At 44.7% G+C, this 16,153-nt stretch overlaps 1 protein-coding gene across 6 annotated transcripts in view; it reads left to right on the forward strand.

Annotated features, from left to right (window-relative positions):
- PARL (presenilin associated, rhomboid-like) overlaps positions 1-12,514 on the forward strand; it is a 68,054-nt gene extending 55,540 nt beyond the window's left edge. For 4 of the 6 annotated variants that reach the window (XM_011986137.1, XM_011986143.1, XM_011986141.1 and 1 more), the window contains 5 exons: positions 749-898; positions 2,838-2,908; positions 8,396-8,497; positions 8,637-8,734; positions 12,192-12,514. In XM_011986137.1, coding sequence (XP_011841527.1) covers positions 749-898; positions 2,838-2,908; positions 8,396-8,497; positions 8,637-8,734; positions 12,192-12,303 — 533 coding nt within the window. In that variant the 3' untranslated portion in view covers positions 12,304-12,514. The remainder of the gene's footprint in view (positions 1-748; positions 899-2,837; positions 2,909-8,395; positions 8,498-8,636; positions 8,735-12,191) is intronic. The other 2 variants (XM_011986139.1, XM_011986138.1) reach the window with 2 other exon arrangements.
- The last annotated feature ends 3,639 nt before the right edge of the window (positions 12,515-16,153 follow it).

The following is a 16,153-nucleotide window of genomic DNA, read 5'->3' on the forward strand; positions in this document are numbered from 1 at the left end:
TGTCTTAATAGCTGTTGTTGATGCCAGGTGCGGTGGCTCACGCCTGTAATCCCAGCACTTTGGGAGGCTGAGGCAGGCAGATCAAGAGGTCAGGAGATCGAGACCATCCTGGCTAACACAGTGAAACCCTGTCTCTACTAAAAATACAAAAAATTAGCCGGGCGTGGTGGCGGGCACCTGTAGTTCCAGCTACTGGGGAGGCTGAGGCAGGAGAATGGCGTGAACCTGGGAGGCGGAGCTTGCAATGAGCCGAGATCACGCCACCGCACTCCAGCCTGGGTGACAGAGCAAGATTCCGTCTCAAAAAAAAAAAAAAGAAAGAAAGAAAAAAGCTGTTTTTGTTTTGCATGTTTAATTTGTTTCATAGTTTTTTGTTTTTTGTTTTTTTGAGATAGTCTCACTCTGTGGCCCAGGCTGGAGTGCAGTGGCTCAATCTCAGCTCACTGCAACCTCCACCTCCTGGGTCCAGGTGATTCTCCCATCTTAGCCTCCCAAGTAGTTGGAATTACAGGCGTGTGCCACCATGCCTGGCTAATTTTTATGTTTTTAATAGAGATGGGGTTTGACCACGTTGACCAGGCTGGTCTTGAACTCCCAACTTAGTGATCTGCCTGCGTTGGCCTCCCAAAGTGCTGGGATTACAGGCATGAGCCACTACGCCCAGCCTACTTTTAAAAGTTTAAAATAGATAATTTTTATTGGCTGTGTGTTCCGTGATTACCAGACCGTGTTTTTCTTTCTCTTGTAGAAGTCCTTTGTTCTCCAATGTTGCTGTCAACATTCAGCCATTTCTCCTTATTTCACATGGCGGCAAATATGTACGTTTTGTGGAGCTTCTCTTCCAGCATAGTGAATATTCTGGGTCAAGAGCAGTTCATGGCATTGTACCTATCTGCAGGTAATATGCTTTAATCTCAGGGCCTTTGAAAGTATAAGCACTCTAACCTATCTGCAGAAGGGACACAGGGAATGGTTACTGCCATATTCTACACGTAGTGAGTGCTCAGAACGTATTTGTTTCTCACAGTGTATGTAGAGAAGGGTGCCACAGATTGGTGGAGGTGTGCCTTTTCTGCTTCTCATTTTGCTGATTTCCTCTTACATATGAATTATGTGGGTATGCTTAATTTTAAGTTAGGATAAACAGGAGTTAAGTAAAGATTAGTATAGAATTTAAGCACGTCATTTTTAAAATCTCATTGGGCCTTGATTTCTTTAGTTTAGGCCTACCATTTTATAGATAGTGGTTCCCAGTCTTCCCGGCTGCCTCAATCTCCTGGGTCTTTGTTAAATAACCTTAAGCAAGCTCATTTCCCCCGGTGTGTTCAGTTCACAGAAAGCTTTAAATCAGAGCTATGCAATATGATTGTCAAGAATGAGCTTGTTCTGTCTTTCTTTGCAAGAATGTATGTTGGCACGGAACCACTTCCTAGCCATGGTCTTGAAGATGGTATCGTTTTCTTATTTCAGTTAGGAAATTCTCATGCATGACAGGTCCCTAGATGCTGCTAATGTGACAGTTGGTCAGATTTTACTTACCTCTCTGTTTGTAAAATGTACTTACTTAATACAATATAAAAATTAATTTCTAAAATCTCTACATTTAGAAACAGTATATCTGGCAGTTTTACTGTGCTGTAGTGAAAAACACTGAGCGGCCGGGCGCGGTGGCTCAAGCCTGTAATCCCAGCACTTTGGGAGGCTGAGATGGGCGGATCACGAGGCCAGGAGATCGAGACCATTCTGGCTAACACAGTGAAACCCCGTCTCTACTAAAAAAATACAAAAAACTAGCCGGGCGAGGTGGCGGGTGCCTGTAGTCCCAGCTACTCGGGAGGCTGAGGCAGGAGAATGGCGTGAAGCCGGGAGGCGGAGCTTGCAGTGAGCTGAGATCCGGCCACTGCACTCCAGTCTGGGCGACAGAGCGAGACTCCGTCTCAAAAAAAAAAAAAAAGCACTGAGCTTGGAGATAGACCCAGGTTCAGATCCTATTTCTACTACCAGCTGTGTGATGTTGCAAAAATGACTAAACTTCATGATACTTACCTCCTCATGATAAGGGGTTAAAGAAAGCACTAAATAAAAGCATCTACCACAAGGCCCAGAGTAGATGCTTAATTAGTGTTCATCGAATACTTATGTGTACCTAGTCCTTCAAAAAAAGCTGAGCATTGTCTTTGGCTCGTAAGGTAAGTGTGTAGTTCTTTCCCAAGCACTAGTTATGTTGTAGTTGCCGTGGGTCTGTTTCAGATACATTAATTCCTGCTCCATGGGAAGTTTTTAAAAATGAGCCAAGTTGACTCAAATGACAGTGAAGCCAAAGAGACTTAAGGGAGTATCCAGTCTGTTGTCCTACCCCAGATATTCTGATTTAGTGTGTCTAGAGTACAGCCCAGAGAATATATTCCTGAGAATGAGTCTTCATGTTACAGTTGAGGAAAATGGTAACTGAGAAGTAAAGTGAGTGACCCTCGCTCAGCAGATCATGCAATAGGTCAGACTTTTCATCCCCTGTAAAGTCGCTGAAATGATAGGTAGCATAAGTATTCATGCCTGTATCCTCACAGTGATCCAGACTGAAACCTGACACTGTTTATCTGTGTGGAAGTCAGAAATGAAAACCGTACACCTGTAATCCCAGCTACTTCGGAGGCTGGGGCATGAGAATAACTTGAACCTGGTAGGCGGAGGTTGCAGTGAGCCAAAATTGTACCACTGCACTTCAGCAGCCTGGGCGAAAGAGTGAAACTCTGTCTCAAAGAAAAAAGAAAAAGGAAAAAAAATGCAAACCATTTTTATACCTCACTTAAGTTATTGTAATGTGACTTGTTTCTCAGGTGTTATTTCCAATTTTGTCAGTTACGTGGGTAAAGTTGCCACAGGAAGATACGGACCATCACTCGGTGCAGTAAGTATTTCTATTTAATTTTTTTTAATTTAATTTTTAAGTTTACTTTGAAATAAGTTTAGAATTAGAAGAATGTTGTAAAATTGATAAGGGCTTCTCATATGTCCTTCACCCTACATGGAAACCAAGAAATTAACATTGAAACAATACAGTTGACTAATTTTCAGTTACACATTTGTAAAGCTTTGTAAATTTCTGGCTGTGGCTTTTAACCATTGGCTCTCTCTCTATATATGTTTACCAGAATAGAGTATGTCTCAGAACAGTAAGTATGCAATCCTCATAAACCAAAGAGCCTAATCCAGTATTGGAAAATTCTAATTACAGGTTTGAATCTGGTGCTTTATCCTTCTATTCAGTCAATATTGGAGTGCCTGCTAGGTACTATGCCAGAGCCTGGGGATACAGCCAGTGAGCAAGATGATCACGATTATTTGTGATGGTTTTAGAAAGTGGGGAACAACAACAACGACAAAGGTTCCTGCCCTCAGAGCTCTTATATTCTGGATGCTTAAAACATTTTTTCTTAGACTGGATGCAGCGGTTTACACCTGTAATCCCAGCACTTTGGGAGGCCAAGGTGGGAGGATGAGCCCAAGAATTCGAAACCAACCTGGGTGACATACCAAGATCCTATCTGTACAAAAAATTTAAAAAATTAACTGGGTGTGGTGGCTCATGCCTGTAGTCTCAGCTACTCAGGAGGCTGAGGTAGGAGGATAGCTTGAGCCTAGGAGGTTGAGGCTGCGGTAAGCTATGATTGCACCACTACTCTCCAGCCTGCGTGACATAGCAAGACCCTGTCTCAAAAAAAAATAATTTTTTTTTAAGTGTTTTGAGGCCGAGTGCAGTGGCTCACACCTGTAATCCCAGCACTTTGGGAGGCTGAGGTGGGCAGCTCGCTTAAGTCAGGGAGTTCAAGACCAGCTTGGTCAATATGGTGAAACCCTGTCTCTACTAAAAATACAAAAATTAGCCAGGTGTGGTTGTGCACGCTTGTAATCCCAGCTACTTGAGAGGCTAAGCCAGGAGAATTACTTGAACTCATGGGGTGGAGGTTGCAGTGAGCTGAGATCGCACTACTGCACTCCAGCCTGGGTGACAGAACAAGACCCTGTCTCAAAGAAAAGAAAAATTTTTTAAGCATGTTTTGAGTTTAATGGCAGATTTCTAGGCACATGGAAATCTTTATGTAATATTTCTTTAAACTACACATTCAGTTTGTACATATTTAAATACTAATTCACTTAAATGCATTCAAATAGGGGATTTCCTATTTAAAGGAACTCTAAAAAGGTTCAATTTTAAAAAGAATTCTTATGTAAAATAACCATTTCCTAATTTGTGTGTTCCCCAAATTTGTTTACACTTAATTTTCCTAGTGAGGCCTGTATTCTGTCCTATGACTGACACGCTTTCTTAAGCCCCCTTTTTTTCCTTCGTGGAATGTTTGTTTTCTTTATGAAATTTCGCTCTGGTATAATTTATGTATTTCGAATCATATTCTCTACCTCCTTCAACAGCTAAGCACCTAATATAGGAAGCCAGTGAAGACCACTAGGATGAATCACAGACTCAGAATTCGAATTTAGCTGGGGAAAAAGCATACACACATCTAATACACACTGAAAGAAATGAGGATTCTCTAGAGGACTGTGGGGGCTCTGAGGGTGAAGAGACCTTTCTCATTAGCTGAAAGGACCTGCGAGGGCCTTTTGATGTGCTCTTGGACAACTGTTGTCCTCATCTTACAGATAAGAAACTGAAGTGCAAAATTAATGAAGTATGGCAGTAAGGTATTTGGAAGTAGATGGGGGTGAATCCTGATTCTGCTACTTACCTGTGATTTCTAGAACATATTACTGAACTTCTCTGAACTTCAGTTTCCCCATATAAAATGAGGATAACACCATCTATTTCTGTTGTGCAAGGCAAGTTCATTTAGAGTGCTTAGCACAATAAGAAGCACATAGTAAAAAATGTGGACATGGTAGTTCCTGTTCAGTCATCAAAATCCTATAGAACCATGGTAGGATAAAACTATCCCCAAATATCTTAATGAATCTGTGATTAAAATTCAAGGAAATTAAATCACCAGGTATAATGGCATTTTTAATGAGAAATCTGGAAAAGAAAACTCCATTAACAAAGTTGTGTTGCTACAAAATGTAAAGTGTTAGTCCTCTTGGTTTAGTGAGATGTTATAAGATGAAGGGGATAACCAGGCACAGTGGCTTACGCCTGTAGGCCCAACACTTTGAGAGTCAAGGCAGGAGGATCACTTGAGCCCAGGAGGTTTGAGACCAGCCTGGGCAACATAGTGAGACCCCATCTCTACAAAAAATTTCAAAATTAAGCTGGGCATGGTGGCATGCACCTATAATCCTACCTACTCAGGAGGGGTGGGAGGGTAGGAGGAAGGCCTAAGCCCAGGAGGTTAGGCTGCTGTGAGCCATGAACACACCGCTGTGCTCCAGCCTGGGCAATGTAGTGAGACCCTATCTCAAAAGAAAAAAAGTTGAATGGACTGTTCAAATATGTTTGTAAATTACTATATTGGTACTATCCTGGATAATTTTTAAACCTTTCTGTAGAGACAAGGTCTCCCTGTATTGCCAAGGCTAGTCTCAAGCTCCTGGGCTCAAGTGATCCTCCCACCTGGGCCTCCCAAAGTGTTTGGATTACTGGTGTGAGCCACTGCACCCAGCTAATTGTGTTTTCTTATTCAAGTTGAGATTTTTCTGGTTCTTGATATGATGAGTGATTTTTCAATTGAAGCCTGATCATTTTGGATATCATGAGACTTTGGATCGTATTGAAATCTAGTGTTTTAGTAGTCGTCTTCTGACACTGTTCTGATGAGGAGAGGGGGTGCAGTGACTCATTACTGCTGGGTAGGAGTAGACATCCAGGTTGCTCACTCAGCCGCCTTTGCCTCCTGAGGGATAGGGGCTCTTGTCACTGCAGGGCAGGGATGGGAGCTCAGGGCGTGCAGGCTACCTAGTGTCCTACCTCTGCTAATGTCGCTTTGGCTAGGAGGAGCAAGGGTGCTTCTTTCCACTGACACCGCCTGTTAGGCATATTGGGATGCCTCATTACAGTGTGGCAAGGGTGGAAGTCTAGGCTCTGCTCAGCCTTTGCGGGGCAGCCGTTTCTCTAAATATTGTCTCCAAGATCCCTGTTTTGCTAGGCTATCCTTTTTTGGTCCTTGACTAGAGAGAACATTTTGAGGGATGATCAGTATGAGGCCAAAAGAAAGCCCAGGGAACTCACCACCACAACATTCATTGAATCTCAGGCTTCCTAGCTGGTCCGCTTTCCTCTCCCTTTCAGAGTCGTCTTACATTTGTTTCATATGTAACACCCCAGGTCTTTAGCTCTGCTTAGCTTTTGTAAGCAGAGGGAACAGATTCACTTAAATTATAATACCAAAAAAAGTTAAAAAACATAAGTATGATAGATTTGAAGATTATGTAGATACAGAAAAATGTTCATGAGCGCAGGCGCAGTGGCTCACAACTGTAATCCCAGCAATTTGGTAGGCCGAGGTGGGTGGATCACTTGAGGCCAGGAGTTCGAAACCAGCCTGGCCAACATGGTGAAACCTCATCTCTACTAAAAATACAAAAATTAGCTGGGCGTGGTGGTGTGTACCTGTAGTCTCAACTACTCAGCAGGCTGAGGTGGGAGAATAACTTGAACCCGGGAGGTGGAGGTTGCAGTGAGATCGTGCCACCTCACTCCAATTTGGGCAGCAGCGAGACTCTGTCTCAAAAAAATATATATATGTTTATGAAATAAGTAAAAAAAATCAGATGTGCATATTGATTACAAGTATATAACCAGTGTACCTAAAAATACTGATGGAGAACAAAAGACCTTCACCTCTTCCCATGGACGCACACCTCTTAGGTCTGGTTGGATCAGGGTTCATGACTCACTGTACTGAAACTGTATGAATGTGAACGTTTTCTGAGAAGATAAGGTTTCATTTTCATTAAATTCTTCTTTCTGACTAGAAAAAGTGAAAAAAATCTCTCTTCATGGGAGTAAGCCCAAACATTTGTCAAAAAACAAGTTATGATTTATTCGGACGTATAAATACTTAAATTTATATAAAAGCCACATTGAGAAAATTCTAGAAGGATGATGGAACTGCTTCTTTAATATGCAATAATTACAATGTTATAATCACAAAAAAACCCAGTGTTACATAGAATTGTACAGATAATGACAATTTTTTTTTACCAGATGGAGAATAATCATCTATGGAACGGTAATTTAGAAGAACTTCATAGAATTATTATTATTATTATTATTTTTTGAGACAGAGTTTCGTTCTTGTTGCCCAGGCTAGAGTGCAAAGGCACGATCTCGGCTCACCGCAACCTCTGCGTCCCGAGTTCAAGTGATTCTCCTGCCTCAGCCTCCTGAGTAGCTGGGACTACAGGTGCACACTACCACGCCCAGCTAATTTTTGTATTTTTAGTAGAGACAGGGTTTCACCATGTTGGCTAGGCTGGTCTTGAACTCCTGACCTCAGGTGATCCACCTGCCTTGGCCCCCTAAAGTGCTGGGATTGCAGGCGTGAGACACTGTACCTGGCTACAATTATAGACTCTTGCACAGAAGCCAGCTTGATCAAAATTCAGGTCGTCTTGGGCTCTCCTTTTGAGGAATGTTCATGCTGTCCTTCCATCTTGAAATTACCCTAACTTCTAAGATTGCAACCTGAGCTTGCTTCCTTGTTGAGGCCACTTGGCAGTTATATGAGGGACTGGGGACATCTGAGATCTCTGGGACTCATAATACTTTTCTTTAAAGTTTTAGTAATTCCCCAAATGTAAGATAATCTTGTATTGTGAAGCAACCTGTCACATAGAAGACATTAAGAAAACATTGATTAAGAGAGGTAGATGCTGTTTTCCAGAAATAACCTTCTTAATATGAAAAGGTAGGAACCTTTCTTTTTAATGATAGGGGCTTCTTTTGAAAGTTATTTTGCTCTTAGGTGTCTTTTTTTTTTTTTTTTTTTTAAACATTCAGAAATAATTAAAAACTTAGGGAAAGTTGAAGGAAATAGTACAAGGGACTCCCATATAGTCTTTTTTGTTCGTTTTGTTTTGAGATGGAGTCTCGCTCTTTCACCCAGGCTGAAGTACAGTGGTGCAATCTCGGCTCACTGCAACCTCTGCCTCCCAGGTTCAAGCAATTCTCAGGACTTGGTCTCCTAAGTAGCTGGGATTATAAGAACCTGCCACCATACCCGGCTTTTTTTTTTGTATTTTTAGTAGAGATAGGGTTTTACCACATTGGTCAGGCTGGTCTCAAACTCCTGACCTCAGATAATCTGTCTGCCTCAGCCTTGTGCTCACCTAGAAATGTGCAGCATATAAACTTTCTAGAAAATGTGCTGCTCTTTAGACCTTGTAGCCATAAGCAGCTGCATGTTGCGTTTCCCCTTCTCCCTGCTGTGTTACTTTGCAGTCTGGCGCCATCATGACGGTCCTCGCAGCTGTCTGCACTAAGATCCCAGAAGGGAGGCTTGCCATTATTTTCCTTCCGATGTTCACGTTCACAGCAGGGAATGTAAGTATTTTTATGAAGTGCAGTTCTGGGGATAGTGGTGATGTTTTTATGTTGAGTGGGTTCTTGCCCTTACGTTAGAAACGTCAGTGCTGGAGGAATCACAGTTGTGCCACTTCTCTTGTTTCTTGCTGCCTTTCAGGCCCTGAAAGCCATTATCGCCATGGATACAGCAGGAATGATCCTGGGATGGAAATTTTTTGATCATGCAGCACATCTTGGGGGAGCTCTTTTTGGAATGTAAGTTTGAGTGTAATTGATTGCTAAACTGCTTCCTTGGGTTATGCCCTCCTCCTACCCCCAGTCCCCACAGCAGAGTGAGACATTGAGCTATGCAACAGAAGCAGAAGCAGGTGGGCTTGGGAGGGTCAGGAAACCTCAACATGGCTTGCTTTGGGCTTACCCAGCCTACCTGGCTTATTCGTAGAGACAGTCTGTGCCTTTACCCTACCCTTAAACTTAAGTTGCCCCAACTCCTGGCCTGTTATTCCCAGCCCCCTCTTAGAAGACTGTCGCCTGGCCCCCAGTCTCTGCTGTCATCTCCTTTTTCCCCTTCTGACTTTCCTGTCCTCCTCTCCCCTGCCTGGCATCCCACTCTGTTACCCCGACCTCCCTCTCACTAGTGCTGTGCAGACATGCTGAGTTGGCGGAGCCATTACTCTGCATGACTGGAGTAGAGGCTGGTGACTGCAAACCAGTGTGGACACTTGCTGAGCACCTGCTGTATGCAGGCACCAAGCTAGTTCCCTTATGTTACACTGTTACTACTCCCATTTTACTGATGGGAAACTGAGGATCAGACATTATCTTCCCCAGGCCAAACAGCTCTTCAATAGCAGAGCAGAGCAGTAAACCCACCTCTGTAAGCCCTTTCCACCCCCATCACACCATGTGGAATTGGTTGCTAAACTGCTTCCTTGGGTCATGGCAAATGGCATTGTGGCTACAAGACCACGTGTGCTTCAGACAATGGGGTTTTGTCTACACTAGTAGTTAGTAGCAACTCTATCACGGAAACGTGGTCAGGACTCTTGACAACCATCTGACTGTGGGAGACCCTTCTGCATGAGTCTGTTGAGCTGGATCCCCTCAGGGCCGGTCTTGTCTTCATTAATGTTGCCTTTTGCCCTTACTTGGTTTTTATTGTGTTCCGCGACAATGGAAAACTTAATTTTTTTTACTAAAAAGAAAAATCTATTCTAAGTGAAGCAGTTTTTCCCAGTAGGTGGCAGGACTAAATGTGATTATGCCATTTATCATTTTAAGTGATTTGTGTGTAGTACATGCAAGGTCTAGCTCTAACAGCAGTGCAGTATAAATAGTAGAAACTGACCTGATATTACAGTATGAGAAACATGAAGGGGTTCTGTTTTATGAGCTCTAAATTTATCTGGATCCTTCCATGTATACTTCAAGGGTCTTCTCCCCAGTAGATTTTTATTCATCTGCACTATAATTAGATGGCCTTTTTCCATTCTGAAAATAATTGGATCAAATGCATTTTAAAGTCCAGGGTCTGAAAGGCAGAGGAATCCTTTCTCTTTACTGTTTCTAATTTAAACTCCTTTTCATTTACTGGATCTCAGTCATGTCCAGAATTCATCTTTTCTAAAAGCTTTAATCTAGATTTAGAAATCTAAAATATTTTTTTTTGTTGTTAAAGTGCCCTGATTTTATTGGTGGTAAAGACTCCATTATTATCCACTTATACATTTCCCTGACTTTGCCTCTGACCAAATCTTATAGTATTCACATTGTACTGTTGCAGTAGTAATAGCTAACATATTAATATGCTGAATATTTGCTGTGTGCCTAAGCTAAGGATTTAATTCTCTTAAAATCCTGTGAGGTATTTTATTTTACAGAAAAAGAAACTGCTTAAAGAAAGTAACTTATCCAGGTCACACAAGAATTGCAGAGCTGGAGTTTCAGAGGAGTGCTGGCTTGCGCTGCCGCTGCAGAAAAGAGTGCCCTAGAAATCAGTCATCTTGCATTTCCCGATTTTAGTTTAGCCAAATGAAAAATTCCATTTGGATTTATGAGTATAGTCAGACAGTATACCTGTGAAATTAAAGTATTTGACTCTTTGCTTGAAATAAGTAGGTTAAAAAGATTTGGGTGGCCGGGCACAGTGACTCATGCCTGTAATCCCAGCACTTTGGGAGGCTGAGGCAAATAGATCACTTGAGGTCAGGTATTTGAGACCAGCCTGACCAACATGGTGAAACCTCGTCTCGTCTCTACTAAAAATACAAAAATTAGCCGGGCGTGATGGTACTTGCCTGTAATCCCAGCTACTTGGAGGCTGAGGCAGGAGAATCACTTGAACCTGAGAGGCGGAGGTTACAGTGAGCCGAGATCACGCCACTGCACTCCAGCCTGGGCAACAGGGCGAGACTCTGTCTAACAACAAAAGAGATTTTGGAAAACACTTTATTAATGAAGAGTTTCTGACAAAGTGATTTTTTGGGGGAGAATTTTTACAATTGCATTGGAATATTAGTGTGCTCCTTTTTCTCCTGTTCTAAATTCAGAGACTAAGCACAGAATTTTTATTACATGCTGATTAATTAATGTGTGTAATCAGATTTTAACTATATTTAGTGAATATTAATATTCAGGTACAAATCAAGCCCTTTATAATTAAACATACACATTCAAAACATTTTTTTTAAATATTAAAACATTAAACTGCTATTCTGATCTGCTCTAAGTCAAACAGCATTTTTTCGGTCAGGTGTCTGGGAGCTAGATGCAAGATAACAAAATCTGGTCTCTGCCTCAGGGAACATGAAATCTGTTTGGGGAAGCCAGAGCAAAAATAAAGGTTTCAATAGCCAGCTCTCACTAACTGCCATTGGAAATCCACCACACATCCTCCAGGAAGCCTTTCTACACCCCCAGTGCCCTCAGGAGCTTCTCAAGGCAGGCCCTTCCCAGAGCTCAGTGTGCTCCTCAGCTCACAGGAGATGCTCCCTACACGCTGCAGAAAAGTCCAGTGCTTGCAGCGCAGGCCTCAGCAGCAGATTCGGGTTCTAGTCTCAGTCTGCTGATTCCTCATTGTGGAGCCTGAGCAGGCGAAGTTACTAAACTTCTCTGTGTGTCAGCCTCCCAGGCTCATTGCTTCAGGCCGCAGTTAGCAGTTAGGCTGTGTGAATAGGAGAGTGGGGATCGGAACTATGGATCTTAAAGTGGGGCAGAGTTTGGATGAGCTGTCCACCCTTCCTATAGCTAGGAGGAAGATGATGGAGGCATGTCAACTGGGATAGCCATCCTGGGTCAGTGCTGATTCTGACACTTCAGAACATCGAGTCAGTCTGACCTGCGAGTGAGCCTTGATTGACCGCTTAGAAACTATTAGCACCTTGGACAAGCTACTTTCTTTCAGACCTGGTTGCCTCATATCTCCAATGGGAAAAGTGGTACTTAACTTGCAGATAGTGGTGAATCAAAAGTAGTATATGTGAAGTACTTACACATTGCAGAGCATTCAGCCATCGTCCCATCCTACTTCTGCCTTTTACATAGTCTAATGTGAACGCTCAATCATTTCTCTATGTGAGTCAGTTTTAATAGGCTACATAGTGAGTGGCGTTCGATTTTTAAAATGTCAACTTTGTATCTATCACCATGCTGCTTACCATTTGTATGTCACACTGTTTGAATGTCAGACCTGGTTTGTTTTTCTTTTCTCCAGATGGTATGTTACTTATGGTCATGAACTGATTTGGAAGAACAGGGAGCCTCTAGTGAAAATCTGGCATGAAATAAGGACTAATGGCCCCAAAAAAGGAGGTGGCTCTAAGTAAAACTGGGGTTGGACAGTAGTGATGCATCTGGTCCATGACGCCTGAGAGCCCCAGAGACACTGGCCCCAGAGTGACCACGGCTATGCTCCCGCCTGGAAGATGCCAGCATCTGGCCTCCCAGTGTTTTCAGCTGCGCCCCCCCAGTCTGTCTTTTTAGAAAGTGAATGATGATAAAGTTGTGAAATAAAGGTTTCTATCTAGTTTGTAAGCAGATGTGTGCGTTCTCTCTTTAAGGGGCAGACACGGCTCTGGCATTTTGCTTTGGTCATTGCATTGACATCATTTGAGCCAGGACCTGGGGCGAGTGCATGCTAAAAGGCCTGATGAGAACATGAAGGCGCTGGTGCCTGTCTGTGGACCCTCCAGCGCCTCTGCTTAGCCTTCACTCTTCCTCACCTACCCCTTCCCTGGGTTGGCTGCAAGTAAAAGTCAAGAGTATCCCCTCTCCGGCATGATCTGAAATAACAGCTGCAGTATTTTCTCAGTTTTCCCAGGAAAGGTAGTGTTTTCTGGCAGTGAGTGGCACATACAAAAAGCTATTTTCAGGTTTTGCTTTCTAGGTTCAATTTGTAGATACATTAAGAGGTGGAAGGAAGTGATTTGGGTAAATTCAGACTTGAAGCTGAGCCGAATTTTATCTTCGGTTTGAAAGTGTGTTCTAATTGAAGCGTCTTACTGAAATAGTAGTGGTTGTCATCACAGCCTCACTGTCGGGGAATTCATGTTACCCTCGTGATTGAGAATGACATCTAGGAAACGCAGTTTGAGAGTTTGTTGTTCTTGGAGTTACAGGATAATTTTTAGTATTTTCATGGCCTCAAAATGTTATGCCAAGTCTTGCACCTTTGTCCTGGGAGGAGTGAAGGCCCTGATGTCAGCCTCATGTGGCCGATCTGACTCAGGTTGTGTGCCATGGGGCGATGGGAATGGCAGCTTTGGAAAAGGAGTGGGAGTGGTGCCCACCTCGCCAGGTAGGTGAGAACTGCATGGGAGCACGCGCCCAGCACATAGAAATTGTCCAGTATTTGGCAGTCCTTCATATCCTGCTTCCATCAGGCTGGATTTCTACTGTGATGGACAGTTACTCTTCGCAGGCACAGGATTCTGTTCTAAACTCGTATCACTTCTAGGGGAGAGGGTTATCTTAACCCAGCCATCATTTTGCCAATGAGGAAACAGGGCACACGTGATGTAGGGGCAGTGTCCAAGGCCACACTGCTTTGCTCTGACATCCGCTAACAACTCTGCGACACAGATGAGTTAAGATGCATTTTCCAGAGATAGGATAGGAGGCTGAGTTCATAGGGACATTCCCTCTAGAATCCAACGTTAATTGACATCATGTTTGGGCAGACCAGGCAAAGAGGCAATGAAGATGTTTCTCTGTCCCTGCTTTGTGACTGGAAAAAAGAACTCCCTGTAGCACCTCCTGGTCCATAAAACTCCTTGATGCTGGAACCTCTGTGCGTGGCCTGGGGAGGCCAGAGCCTGGCTGTGGCCAGAAAAGCCTTGCTATCCACAGCCCCCCTCCTGATTGCCCACGAGGGAGCTTCACTTTCTCTTCTTGGCTTCTCTGGGGACCTGCGATCACTGCCTTCAAGGCCGTGCACTCACTGGCCCGTGGGCCTCTTGGGCTGTGCTGCCGCCTCCAGCATCTGAAGTGTGGGGCACCTAGGAACGTGCCGTGGCTGCCGTCTCCCTCATTCCACACACCTCTTGAGTGGGTGCACTTCCTGTAGCCTCAGTTATCTGTGAGGATTCTGAGCTCCAGACCCACAGAATCTCTCTGTATTCTTAGTAAATGTGTCTACTGCAACACATGCACAGTTCCAGGTGCTGGGACCACCCTCCACCCTGCACAGGCCCCTCAAATAGCACTCGGCTTAAGGAGTGACGTGAGCGATCAGTGAAGTCTGAAACCCGGAGCCGTTCGAGATCTCCCTCTCTCGCCTCATATTTCTAGAATCCAGCCCCTCAGCGCTCCCAGTGCCTGCGCCTCGATGGTGGTCCTCACCTCTTAGTCCCTGGACTGTTGAGCCTGTTCGTCCATCTGGTCTCCAAAGCATCCCTGTGCTTCTCCATATGCCTGCCAGAGTGCTAACAACACGTCTGTCATTCCTTTGTTGTCACCTGTGAAAAACTTTTATTTATTTGAAACAGGGTCTGTCTCTCATCCAGGCTGGAGTTCAGTGGTGCAATCATAGCTCACTGTAGCCTTGAAGTCCTGGGCTCAAGCCTCAGCCTCCAAGTAGCGGGCACTACAGGCACAGGCCTGGCTAATTTTTACAAGTTTTTTATAGAGACAGGGTCTCACTATGTTGTCCAAGCAGGTCTCAAACTCCTGGGTTCGTGCAGTCCTCCTGCCTCAGCCTCCCAAAGTGCTGGGATTCCAGGCATGAGCCACCCGCATCCAGCAATATGAAAAACAAATTCCTTAGTGTGGCTGCCAAGACCCTCCATGATCTGCTACCTCAGCTGAACCCTCCTCCCTGTGACCTACATTCCCACCTGGCCCAACCACCCTCCCTCACAACAGGTGGCAAGTCCAGCCTTCCCCAACCCGCCTCCCTCTCATGCTGACCTGGCTTCATCAGTTCAATTACACTTACTTCTGTCCGTCACTACCACACTAAACCTCCTGAAGGCACCCTGAATTATTCCTAGCACATAGTAAGTGCTCTTTGACTGTTGTTGGATCAATGAAGTAATAAAAAGAGAGCTGTTCTCTTTTCCTGAGAGATGGAGAATTTTAGTGCCAAGCGCCATCTGCCAGGCTGGCTAACCCAGGGCTGTGGCGCACAGTCCACAAAGGCAGTTCACTCTTACGCGGGCCTGTGTGTCATCTTCCAGGGTCTCCCCCTACACGTGGCGCCTTGCCTGCTGCCTGCTGAGCCACGGCCTGGCCTGCTCAGCTGACCTGCTGCCACTTCTGGGCAGCTGTCATGTCACTTTGCTACAACTTCAAGCTAAGGCAGGCAGTGTTTTGGGAGATGAATCTGTTTTCTGACTGGCCAGGGATGTACTGCAGGCGCAGACTGGATACCTTCCAAGTACAATCTTGAAATGGAGCTCTGGGTAATTAATGCTGTGTCAGTAGTGTTATTAGTGACTGGCTTGCAGTGTATACCGAGAGCACGTTCAAATATTCAGAAAGGCTTTTGTGGGTGGTCAGGGAGTTGTTTGAGGCCGTGTCCTGCATTGAACAGACCTGCCTTTACGCTGGAGGATCCCTCAACAGCTCTGTCTGAACACAGCCATGCATGCGCAGGAGGAAAGGAACTTGATAGTTTAGTGGCCAGTTCTGTGGCCCCTTTATCAAACTAAAGCCTTTGCAATGGCCATGCTTTAAAATTAGGAATTTCAGAACCTAGGACAAGGTCGATTGGTGGCTAATGCCAATTCTAATGAAAAGTGGATTGGTTGTCACAAATGTAGACTAGCATCCTAAAGGCAAATAGGCGGCGACTCACAGGCTGACTGAAACACGTGTTCTCCAGGAAGCAGGGCCCCGAGTCTTTCCTGACACCCTCATTGCTGCACCTGCCCCTGTGCTCGCGGAGTCCCTGAGGTGCAGCCTGGCACAAATGCAGCAGTTGCCGGGCGTCCCGAGGCCACGTGGAGAACCCCCCAGCTGGCGGACTGCGCCTGCCTGCGACCATCCGGCCGTCGGCCTCTGCGAAGCCGGGGCCATTTATAAGATGACACTGAGGGAACTTTGGATTCAATTCGGAGGTATTCTTCGAGATGGACACTTGTAAATGACTGTAGGCGGTTTCCGGTGCCCCCTGGCGACGGTGCAGCCTTTCCCCCGTCCCCGCTCCCTCCAGCTCCAGCCGTGCGCAGCCGGCCC

This window comes from Mandrillus leucophaeus, unplaced genomic scaffold (genome assembly GCF_000951045.1).
Source record: "Mandrillus leucophaeus isolate KB7577 unplaced genomic scaffold, Mleu.le_1.0 Scaffold295, whole genome shotgun sequence".
Classification (NCBI taxonomy): Eukaryota; Metazoa; Chordata; class Mammalia; order Primates; family Cercopithecidae; genus Mandrillus; species Mandrillus leucophaeus.